The sequence below is a fragment of the Macrosteles quadrilineatus genome, unplaced genomic scaffold, assembly GCF_028750875.1.
Source record: "Macrosteles quadrilineatus isolate MER2022 unplaced genomic scaffold, UCM_ALF_1.0 Scaffold_8__2_contigs__length_117827958, whole genome shotgun sequence".
NCBI lineage: Eukaryota > Metazoa > Arthropoda > Insecta > Hemiptera > Cicadellidae > Macrosteles > Macrosteles quadrilineatus.
Window position 1 is genome coordinate 49,686,383 of NW_026542601.1, and position 12,490 is coordinate 49,698,872.

General features: G+C 38.2%; 1 protein-coding gene across 1 annotated transcript in view; it reads right to left on the reverse strand.

The window, feature by feature from the left end:
* Positions 1–414: 414 nt before the first annotated feature.
* Positions 415–12,490, reverse strand: part of LOC129001312 (bicaudal D-related protein homolog) — a 110,052-nt gene continuing 97,976 nt past the window's right edge. Inside the window, exons 3-10 of the mRNA XM_054428566.1 lie at positions 12,266–12,382; positions 11,262–11,408; positions 10,494–10,661; positions 8,451–8,570; positions 8,034–8,135; positions 5,467–5,577; positions 2,881–3,141; positions 415–1,800 (exon numbers count right to left, since the gene is read on the reverse strand). Coding sequence (XP_054284541.1) covers positions 1,654–1,800; positions 2,881–3,141; positions 5,467–5,577; positions 8,034–8,135; positions 8,451–8,570; positions 10,494–10,661; positions 11,262–11,408; positions 12,266–12,382 — 1,173 coding nt within the window. The 3' untranslated portion in view covers positions 415–1,653. The remainder of the gene's footprint in view (positions 1,801–2,880; positions 3,142–5,466; positions 5,578–8,033; positions 8,136–8,450; positions 8,571–10,493; positions 10,662–11,261; positions 11,409–12,265; positions 12,383–12,490) is intronic.

The window sequence follows — 12,490 nt, forward strand, 5'->3', positions numbered from 1 at the left end:
AGAATAAGTAAATGGACATATAGATACACACAAAAAAATCACATAGGGTAACACTTGATATCTACCTTAAATGCAAGACTATTTTAAATACTTCTTCAGTGAAGAAATTAAGTTGTGTGATTTTTTTGTTCGTCTAAGAAGCCTTCAGGAGTGTGATTTTCTCAGGTAGATTGTTTACATGTTCTCCTATTCTAGAAAAAACTCCTATATATGAAATCGGTCTTTGCTGCATGACAGACGTCATCAACATTTTTCCTACAGTATTAGAACATGTTATCACACAATCTGTTTAGCTCAGGAGATAATACAACTTCAATAGTACAGCTGATCTATTATAGATTAGACGAATACTTGATCCAAAGTCAATGGTTGCATGAAGGGAATGCAAATGAGGTAAACAAATTAATGCTCAATTAACAATATATATTCAGTTTTAATGCTGTTATTTACAACGTAACTACAATAATTATATACAAGCACAGCTCTTTCATTATATTTACTGTAAATTGCAGCGATAATGTGCGCTAATATGTATAGTTCTAGAAAATATATTTTTCTAATAAAATTACAATCAATCAACAAGTTATAGTTTTCAATGCTTAACAAAGTTTAGAGAAATATTTCTATCACAAAATGGTGTTAGTTACAATTCTACTTACAATTATTCTGGTGAAAAAAAAAACGAATGGAAAATTAAATATTAGGCTAAACAAATTTTAAATCAACGATTTGCAGAGATAGTAAGATGTTCTATTAATCCTTACCCTGAACATTTGTTATCTAAACTGGTCACATATCACAGGAATCTTAAGTTAATGATAGTGTATTTAATAATTTTACAATAAAATAATTAAAGCTGATGTTTTCAAATTAGTATTTAATATTAGCAAACTTACTTGAATATACAAAACCCTGTAGTTAAAAAGTGTCCTAGATTTTACATGTTAACTTATTATTTAACCCTCATTTAACTCTCTTTTTGTGTGTAGATTGAAGTTTTTGATATTTAATTTCTTACCAAGCATATAAATCTTTTATAAGATTTCTTTGAATAGTTTTTCAACCGTTAAAAGGATGTGTTCAGTAATAACAATAAGTGTAAGTTGGCAATTTTAAATTACACACTACAATGTTTTCTCCTCAAGTCTGACTCACAAACATCATCACAGAGACCCAAGGCACAAGTAGAAACAACAATACAATTTATGGAATGATAGTAACGTTAATATTTGTTGAGTGTTTACATTTTTTAAACACAAATAACAAATCAAATTACACTTAAATAAATACATAAATATGTTACTGTTACAATGACACAAATCGAAACACAATCGAAATAACTAAATCTCACTAAAAAATGTTTATGTTTACCTGACTTCCTTCTATTGCATGTGAGGCTAAAATATACTCCAGGACTATTAAAAAAGTATAAAAATACTGACTCGATAAAAAATCTTAAAAACGACTAATACTATTGCTTGGCAATAAAATTTATAAATAAAATGAGTAAAACATTGACATTGTAGCAATGAATATTAAAATCTTATCCTACGTTACTCTACGAGATTTTGTAACCGGTTATGCTTAGAGCATGTTTTTTTTTTACAAATGTACAAAGTTGAGTTTTTTAATTACAAACACAGGTTAAGCAGGTCACCTTTGGAACAATCCAAACAGACGACGAGACGTTCGCTTACGCTCGGCAGATGCTGGAGTGCTTTGACCACTGGACGACTGTTCAGGTTCAGGATTGGCTAGTTTTCTCCTCATTTGTTCGTCCAACAAGGATTGCATGTCCATCTAGAATGAGGGAAAATGTTGATTTTAGTTCAACTATATTGAGTCAATTTCAAAGACAGCACGTTGCGTTATAAAATTTAACTAAAAAAAAAAAACAAAAAAAACAGTAGTTATCAGCAAGATTTACTGTTCGTTTTCAAGACATCGAATTTCTCAAAATTTATTTAGGCTAAGTTTATTTTAATTAAATAGTAATCAACATGAAACAAGCTGTTTAAAAGTAAAATTAATTATTACATGAACAAATTTATGAATAACAATAATACATATCGTAAATAGGGCCGAAAATGAGGTTTTGCCGGCTTGATATAGTTTTTAAGTTCGAGACGAAGTCGAGAGCTGCAAAACCATTTCGGTCCGTGGTACGAACGCTATTTTTCACCACACTATATCCTATTACCACTATTCACCACAATAACAATGCACACTGATATTCAACACAACTACAACTTTTATGCAGAGAAATAATTTGAGGAATTTAGCTAAAATAATAACAAATAGTTGCTAGGCAACGGTGACAATAAAACAATTTTATTGCAATGCTATGGATACTGATTGTGTTTAAGTAAGTAAGCGGGCAGCTGATTTTGTGGCCCTAGGAATGTAAAAACCTGCTCGGTCCCCAAATAACGACGACAGCTGGCATGGCCAGCAAAACGTAACTTTCAGCCACCAATGAACGTATGTAAAACAGCGAAAAACATCATAGTGTGGTGAAAACAATGTTTTAGTTTAACAACAAAGTAATTATTAATTTATGAAGATGATCAACAATATGTTACTAGTGGAGAGTATTTTTGATTGGCGAATTTCGGGTTGACAATGACATTGTTTGTCACCTCAATAGGTGTGTTTTGCTGCTCAGCCACAAAACACCTATCCTCAATGTTGTATATTTGTTGAGCACAATACTTCTTTAGTTACCACATTCCAAAAACTGTCAACAAATTTTAACGTGCAATTCGTGATGAAAGCTGTCTTCTTTAAACGTGATTACATTGACAGCATTTTTTCTCATTAAAAAAAGTACGGCTTTACTCACTAGTTGCACACATAACTATTTCACTGAATATTACTCACCTGCCACTGATCCAGTTGCTGACTCAACTCCACCTTCTGCTGAATAGCCTCCATCAGCTGACTGTTGGCTTGCATCAGCTCAATACGAGTGTGGGCCAGTTGCAGCAGCGTGGCGTTCTTGCGCTGCACTGCGCCGTCGCGCACCTCGAATGCCTTCTGCACCATCTCATCCTTGGCCAGTGCGCCAGCGTCGTGCAGATCCGCTCGTGCTAGGTCGAGTGCCTCTTGCGCACCTGACAGCTCAACCTCCTTAACGCTCAACTGGTGGAAAATAGTTGAATTTACACCAGAGGTTATGTTGGTTTAATTTACACTAATTATTTGAAATTACATACTTGGTCGAGTTTACACGGATTATTTAAAGAATGTTATCTTTGTAGTGTTGGAATGGGATGGAGTTTAGCTATACTCCATTCTATGTTAACCATGCAGTGGAGCGAATCTATAAGCCATGGATTTCAAATTGCGGTTTCACCGATACTGGCCATTCTTATATAACAAATATGTTTGTTTTACATTAAGTACACTATTTCAAGGTTTATAAACAAAATATTTTGTTTCAACTTTATCATACAATTTTGTGTCAATACTCTCTGCTAAAGTCTTGTAAACAGTATTATTTTATTGACTGGTTGTAAAATTTCAAATATTAAAAAGAGAAAAATGTGACAGGATATTTGTAGATTTGGTGCATAGCCTAAAATCTCTATCTTCTGTTTGATATTAAAAAAAACATCTAGTTTCAAAGCAGACTAAAGGTCTAATTCCTATGCGGCAACTGGTACGACTCTGATCTACAGCCGCTGTCTTAATTCTTGTCTTAATTCCTATGCCGCGGCTCCTGCGACTCCCACAACTAGTGCAATTGCACTCACCGTCATGGAATAAGCTCAGTTGGCAGTGAATATATTACTTGGAGAAGAGGAGGAAAAGGAAATATTAATGTGCATGGTAAAAAACAATGAACAACCTAATCCATTATTCATGGTACGGGGAAAAGAAGGGTTTCAGAGTATTCTCATTCAGAGACATCTTCATTCAGATTCTCATTCAGAGAGTATTGAGGGTGATTGGGGTTGAAAACGTATGGATGGTGACGAACCAGTTCCATCAACTTTACTGCTCACGAAACAGTCGAGTCGTAACGACTCTTGATCTGATGACTCTAACGACTCTGTCTGTAGACGCTCGATAGGAATGGGTTACATTTACTTTGCAATAAAGCAGTCAATTTTTACAGCCGCACGGCTGGATAGGAATTGGACCATAAGAATAGTTCAGTAAAAGAAAGCCAGAACAAAAAACAGTGGCAGTGCATTAGATAGTGCAGGTCTACTGCTATGGTGAAAAGTTCTTTTTTGAGGTGTTCTGTTGTTTTTTAAAGACCTTGTTATTTCTCCTAAACACTTTAGCAGGTATGATCTGAGGGTAGCATGAAATGAATAACAGTTTATTAAATTCCTAGTATTAGTTTGTGGTACACCACCAATTACAGCACTTAGTAATTCAAATTGCTGCTTGTGGCAACTATAGTTTAGGTTCTGCTATTTAACCATCTTCAGGCAATACAAGGTGTCTTGATGTTATTTACCTCCCACTGTATATGAAGGTCGTCATTGATGATAAAAAATACATATAAAACACACAAATTGAAAGACAAAAGTTAAACGTTAAAAACAACCGAGTACTTGGGGACACAAGACAGGTGCGACTCGACTGGGCGAATCAGTTCAACTACGACTTCCGCTCGGTCGTGTCGCACCTGTCTTGTGTCCCCGAGTACTCAGTTGTTTTTAATGTTCAACGTTTGTCTTTCAATGAGTGTGTTCGTGTGTATTTTATATGTATTTTTTTATCATCAATGACGACCTTCATTTACAGTAGAGGTAAATAACCTGAAGAAACCTTGTACGGCCTGAAGATGGTTCCTTAGCAGAACCGAAACTGTAGTTGCCAGAAACAGCAATTTGGATTACTGAATGCAGGTACTGAAACCATTATAACTATTCAAACGTAATCCGGAACCTATCATTAAACAACTATTAAAAATGAAATTTCAGCACTATTATCGTTTTGTTTATTTGATTTTTTTTTTTTTAGTATGTCTGTCATTACTCATTAAATTACTAGGGCATTATATAAAGTACTGAGATTAATTGATTTAAGCTTCTTATGTTAATGTTTTTTTGCACTTTTTTGTCTTTGTACACTTTTTTTAGTGTATGTAGCTTTGATTTGATTCACTTTTAGCTGATCGCTAAATTTTACCTATCCAGGATTTTGTTTCATCTTGTTTTAAAACTAGTTTTGTTATTAAGTATCCATAAATTGTTAAGTCAACTCTGTTGTCAGATCAATTTGTCAGTGAATTTTACAAAAACAAAGTGGTGACACAAACACCAGTCAAGTAGAAAAAATGAAATTTTCTATTAATTGTGCATAGCAAGTAGCCAAAGTGAATTTTATTTTTATAATCTTTTCTTTTATTGTCATGATTTTTAATAAAAACAGTATCAATAAAACAGATTGATTATCCATCCAAGTAGAGTCAAATAATAATATAAACATCATAAACTCATTTCTTACTTTTCCAGTAAGGTCCATGATGGCTTCTCCTTGTTTCTTGATTTCTTCTTTCTTTGCTTCAATATCTTTGGTCATTTTGTCAACAGCCTCCTGAGCCCGATGGAGTTCCACCTACAAACAAAATCACTACCTTGTTAAAAAATAACTTAATTGATGATAAACTTAATATTCTTTTTAACATTCTGGCTACATAGGGGTTCAGAAACCTGACAAGACACTAAGAAAAATTTGTTTTGTGACTAAGGTTTATTTCATTGCAATTATCAAAAAAGGCACAAGAGGAGTTAAGTTGTCTTTGTCAAGTAAACTATTAAAAATGTCTCTTGCTTTATTGCTTTTAAAACCTAGAAAACTTGCTGGGATATCACTAATACTGCGATTACACAAAGCCAGTAGATAGGCAGGTTAACCTGTCTATCTAATTATTAACTAATTAATCTAATAAATTAAATCTAATAAATTAACTTTTTTTAAATATGACAATTTAGTGTCCTAAAACCTATTTTTGAAAATGCTACTCGGAATGTAAGAAAGTGGCCAGTCAACATAGACTATTTCAATTGTTTTGTTTCTTTTATTTGTAAAGAAGTGTTTTTGACTCCCTAGAAAATTTTGAGGTTAAAGATACAAAGGTACTCGGAGACATCGAAATGACTCCAATGGAGGGGAGAGATGCTCCGATGGGGGTGGTAAGGTACTCACCCCCACCTCTTGGGTACCATTCGGCGGGTACTTAACCAGGGTGTTTGGCACCGAGAAGTCAGTTGGGCCTCCGGGCCCGACCCCGCCGGATGGGCGTGCTGAGCCACCGGTGTGGGGCCTGATGGGCGTGTTGAGCCCCGGGCACAGTCGGACGGGCGTGTTGAGCCCCCGACACCCTCGCATGGGCGTGTTGAGCCCGCGAGATACCTGATGGGCGTGCTGAGCCACAGGTACGCTGGACGGGCGTGTTGAGCCCCCGGCACCGTCGGACGGGCGTGTTGAGCCCCCGGCAACCTCGCATGGGCGTGTTGAGCCCGCGAGTTACCTGATGGGCGTGCTGAGCCCCGGGTACGCTGGACGGGCGTGTTGAGCCCCCGGCACCGTCGGACGGGCGTGTTGAGCCCCCGGCACCCTCGCATGGGCGTGTTGAGCCCGCGAGTTACCTGATGGGCGTGTTGAGCCACAGGTACGCTGGACGGGCGTGTTGAGCCCCCGGCACCGTCGGACGGGCGTGTTGAGCCCCCGGCACCCTCGCATGGGCGTGTTGAGCCCGCGAGACACCTGATGGGCGTGCTGAGCCACAGGTACGCTGGACGGGCGTGTTGAGCCCCCGGCACCGTCGGACGGGCGTGTTGAGCCTCCGACACCCTCGCATGGGCGTGTTGAGCCCGCGAGCTACCTGACGGGCGTGTTGAGCCACGGGTACGCTGGACGGGCGTGTTGAGCCCCCGGCACCGTCGGACGGGCGTGTTGAGCCCCCGACACCCTCGCATGGGCGTGTTGAGCCCGCGAGTTTCCTGATGGGCGTGTTGAGCCACGGGTACCGCTGGATGGGCGTGTTGAGCCACCAGCACCGCCGGATGGGCGTGTTGAGCCCCCGACACCCCGCATGGGCGTGTTGAGCCCGCGGGACACCTGATGGGCGTGTTGAGCCACGGGTACCGCTGGACGGGCGTGTTGAGCCACCAGCACTGTCGGACGGGCGTGTTGAGCCCCCGACACCCCGCATGGGCGTGTTGAGCCCGCGGGACACCTGATGGGCGTGTTGAGCCACGGGTACCGCTGGACGGGCGTGTTGAGCCACCAGCACTGTCGGACGGGCGTGTTGAGCCACCGACACCCTCGCATGGGCGTGTTGAGCCCGCGGGTCCGTAGTCGTAGGTGGAGGGGAGGACTTTGGAGTCCCCCACCACCTTTAAAGCATATACATAGGTATACGCTAAGTGTTGAAGGAGTTTACGTCGGACTGCAGACCGAGTAGACTGCCTAGAGAGTGCTAACTTCTGAGCAAGTGACGCCAGAACCGTCTCCAGTGGAGAGCAGTAGCACATTAAACCGGCCCAGCTTGACTTCTGTGCTTGGAAAGCCAGAACCGTCTCCAGTGGAGAGCAGCAGCTAGGGGACCGAGGATTCCGGGGTGAAGGTGCCAAGGATCTAGACCGCGGACCCACACGGATATCTTTTAGGAGTGTCATAGACCACCGGGCCAGTAAGGGAATAAGCAAGACTTGATCCAACCTCTGCCCAACCCCTGAATACGAGCCCGGAGACACTGCCTGGTAGGAGGACTACGGACCCAGGATCAAGACTGTATATAATATTGTATATATAAACATATGTGTTAGGATAAGGATATCAGGGAATAAAATGGAAGTTTGAGATACCCAGAGTCTTTCACTTATCGACCCTTACCACCCTTGATAAGGCCTAGTGCTCTGGAGGAAACTTCCTCACATATTTCTATTTTTATATTGATCAAAGCCTCTGCAAAACATAATTACAAACCCTGTCTCAGAACCCTTAACAATTAATAAGGGATTTAATCAAAAATTTACTGTCAGCTTACAATGCACAGTAAAGCTCACCTCAAGGTCCGTAACACTAACACTGCTATTGTTGTAATCTCCAGTGTTCAGTTCCCCTACCAGGTCACACAGTTCTTGCACCACACTTGTCAACAGTCCAACCTGAAAACATCACACTCGTTTAATCATCTTCCTCGATCCTTACAGATAATAAATAAGTTTTCAAAAACCACAACCTTTTTAAGAAACTCGTGTTACAATCAGAAGTACAGTGCTCTGGGAGTTAAACAGGAGAGAAAAAAGTGTGGACAAAACCCAGATTTTTTAAAAATATGCCAATATAAACAAGCAGGCCTAATCAAATTGATAAGATTGATAACCAACCAAAGATTGATAATTTATCAATTGGTACAATATTAGTAGGCCTATAATAGAAACTCCTATAATAGATCCTTATTTTCAGATTTTTAAACTTACTTTGACTTGATGTACAGTGATGTCAGGCTTCATGGGGATGTCTGTCCGATGTATTCGATGTTTTAAGTCTTGACAGGCAGATCTCACTCGATCGTAGACGCTCACAATTTCTAGCTTCAGCTGTAATTGAAAAAAAAAAACAGTTAGTTGTCAACAGTTATCACGATAAGGAGTTTTCATTATTCTATGTAATAACATTCACATCCAGTATGCTGTGATATGACAAAATAGTTGAGTTTTGGAATGTAACTCAAGAAAAGTCTGATCTGGACCCAGATGGCATTTCAAATAGTGGGTAGATTAATTATTGTAGTATTCCTATTAATAATTAATTAGTGATCTCAAAGAAGAAATAGTTATTTGTGTAACTAGTGGTGAAAGTGGCACTTTGCTGCACACGAGAGCAATGTTTACTCGCGCGGCTCGTGCGTAAACATTGCTCTCGTGTGCAGCAAAGGCCTTTTTCACTCGTGTTACACATTATATTTTTCCTACAGTCACTATAAAGCATATAAATAATTAGTCTTTCAAACACTATACAACACGTTTTTAGGTTCAGCTGGCAACACAAATGGTGCCCTAGAGAAAGTAGTACCTGCGGTCCATATCACTCCGCTATTTTTCCTCGGCAAGAAATGTGCTCCGCGTTTTGAGAATATAGTTCCGTATGTTTTTCTAATTTGAAGTGGTTTCCGCACCTAAAAAAAAGGCTTTAAAGGTATTTTCTTGTTTATTAAGATCGTAGGAATGTTTTAAAAACGTTTAAAAGAAAAGTCCAGAAAGTTCAGAAATACCGAAGCTATAAACACGAAATGACAAGGTTAAATCGTAGTTATAATAGTCAATCAGCTGCTCATAGTATTATTATCTTTAAGTGTTGCCAACCTATTTCCAAGCGTACACGGATTACGTGCATAATAAAACCACGCTGTTTTGTGTTGTTTCGTTGGAATCCTGATGTGCGGCAAAGTATAAACCGTACGGCAAAGTATAAATATGCAGCAATTAGCAGCTTTCTGTACTATAAACAGTACAAGGAAGCCAACTTTGTCGGGTGACTGTAGGAAAAAAGGTTTTACCTACGACCGTTTTTTAAAGTAGCCATTTCAGTCCAGTTTTTAGAATTGAAAAGTTTCACTTTACAGCTGTTTACTTTCATATCCGCATAGTTTCATTTCATATCCGCATAGTTTTCTCATATCCACACAGGTAACGGACCAATGAGGTTCAAGTATTGAGAGAAAAGAATTAAAATTGTATTGCTTCGAACGTCAACTAATCAGCTGATCAGCTGATCAGTTGACCAATTTAACTGTTGATCCGACTTGTTCATGTTGATACTCGCGTATTCTTAATTAAGTTGGTGGAAGTCCAAAAATAAATGAAATATTTGCCGAATTGTACCTGATACAATATTATTTATGGTAAGAATGCTGCTAGCAATGTAATATTTAACGAAGTTTAACAAACACGTAATTACAGGAAATCAGCTGATTATACAACGAGTCGTTGCATCACTTTCAGTGGCAATGACAATACACGAAAACATAACCTCTCTAAAAAGTTATCATTAGTGATTGTTAGTAATTAAATCCAGATTGATAGTAATTAAAAAACGGTCGTAGGTAAAGTAGTGTACGCAACTCGCGTTAATAGTCTTTACGACACTCGTAGAAGTTTTTAAGGCACTCGCCAAGGCTCGTGCCTTAAATTTTCTACTCGTGTCGTAAGGACTTACTTAACGCAATCGTTGCGTAAACTACTATTCCTGCCCTGTCTAAGAGACTAATAATAATTTATTTTATGAGACAATTTACGGGTTAAATTGGTCTCAAACCATTGGAAAATTTGTTCTAAAATGTTTATAATATTTAGTCATACATGGTATTTCTACTAGCCACAAGGACATGGGTCCCCCCACTCTAACCAGTAGACAAGTAAATTTAGGTTGTTTATTAGGTTATGTACTATTATGCTTTAAAAAAGTGTTGACATTTCGGCCAGCAAGGGATATTTTAGTATGATATTTTGATGTTGCCGCACCTGATGATGGTCGTCTCCCAGAGGTACTATACTGTCGTCACATTCCATCTCACTGTGTAGACTTCGGTTGCCTAGAGACGTGTTGTGACTATGTAGCAATGTCAACCTGTCTCTCTCCGGACTGTTCTCACTACGCAACTCCTCTAACTCTCTCTGATTGGCCAGTAGCTGTAACAAGCAAACAATCTTTGTTGGTTATGAACATTTGGAAAGATAGGTTAAAAGGTTCACAATAGAGCATCCTAGTTCCAGGTATTTTACTCCTCCTCCCAATAGTTCCTTCCCGAACCTGCTTATAATCCGCTTCAAGCGCACATTGAAAGACTGCTAGAGACCTTTTCTAAAATAGGGTTAACTTGAACTTTGTAACTATCCAAATATCCAACAAAATCTTTGTGAGGCACTTGTGTTCTCCATTAACATGTAAAAAAGTATTGTTTACTGCCCATTTGCCAAAACATAGATTCTGAATGTGGTTAGTTTCTAGATTAATTAATTAAAAATGGCTTTCTTCGTTCTTTGCAATTATTGGATATGAACCTAAAATTGTAAAAGTAAGTCGCCAGCCCAGGGGGGATTTTTCATTTAGCTATGACAATTTGCTTAGTGTTTTCTCAATTCTTATCATGTAGACCTTTGTCAACTCTAGAGTTTAATTCATTAGAAGTTCACTTGTCTTTGGCAAAGTTGACAAGAAAAAGCCTACCTTGTATTAAAGTACAATTGCAAGATCTGCCTTAGACATAAGGTTGGATATAAAATAAATACCTCTAGTTCTTGTTCTCTGGTAGTTTTCTCCAACATCATTATCCTATCTGTTGCCTCGTCCAGGGCGGAACTCAACGAATCTCTCTGAGAAACAACATTCTGAAGCCGCCTTTCCAACTCTCCTTTCTTTTCTGACATTAGGTAGATCTGAAATCAAACAATTTGTTGAACTTCACTAGCTTTACAATTTGAGGAATTGTAGTAAATGAATAGTTTCAATGAAAGAGTTACTGCCTAGATATAAGCTCATAAACAAGGGACTGAGTATGGAAAGTAAACATTGGCAGATTGCAGGTGACAATTAATCAGCTGTTCTAGTGTCAACATTGCGCAACTAACCCAGTTGCTAGTTAGTAGTTATGTAGTTATGGTGGGACAAATAGCAACAATTTTATTAGGAACAAAACGTATGTAAAATATTCAATGAGTATTATTTTCGAGTTTGGTCTGAACTTACTTGTTAATCTAGGAAGAAAATTGTATTGACTTAATGAATTTTTCCAAGCTTTTGACTTTAGAAAGACTTATTATTACTATACCTATTTAATTACACAATATAACATTTTTATCTCTGCTTCTATTCTATGATTTGTTATAGAATTATTGTCAGCTATAGCATCTTTTATATTCACCAACAATCGAGAAATCCCAAGACATATTTCAATTAATCATAGCATAGCACACTTAATGATAATTTTAATGCAGTTTATTCATTCTGGTAAAAAGTATCCTATTCAATTCCTTCATATAATCACTGTATATTCATGCATAGTCTTAATTATCTTCAAAATTTAGTTCCTGGTAAAGAATCATATCACAGTCTTGACTTGAAGTCAAGTTAGTTCGATCAAAAGTAAGACTGAACTTGGTATATCATTTTTTAGTTCTAAGTTACGTTGTTTTCACCTGCTCATTTTCATTCCGAATCGAAGTAAAGCCCTATTGCTGACAATAATGTATTTTGAATAATAATTAATGATTTTTAGACATATAGGGTAACTTACCTCATCCTTAAGTACTTCTAAGCTTGACTGGTGATCCTGCAGACTAGACTTCCTCATATTCCATTGATCTCTCAGACCCTGTAGTTGTAGAGTCAGCTGTTCTTCTGTCTTGCTTGACTGCAACATAAAGGTATCTTCCATTAGGAATATCTTGCACTGAAACTGAATGTATCATCTGCATGTGTAATTTACAACACCAATGGATATTCTCACAATACAAGTTTA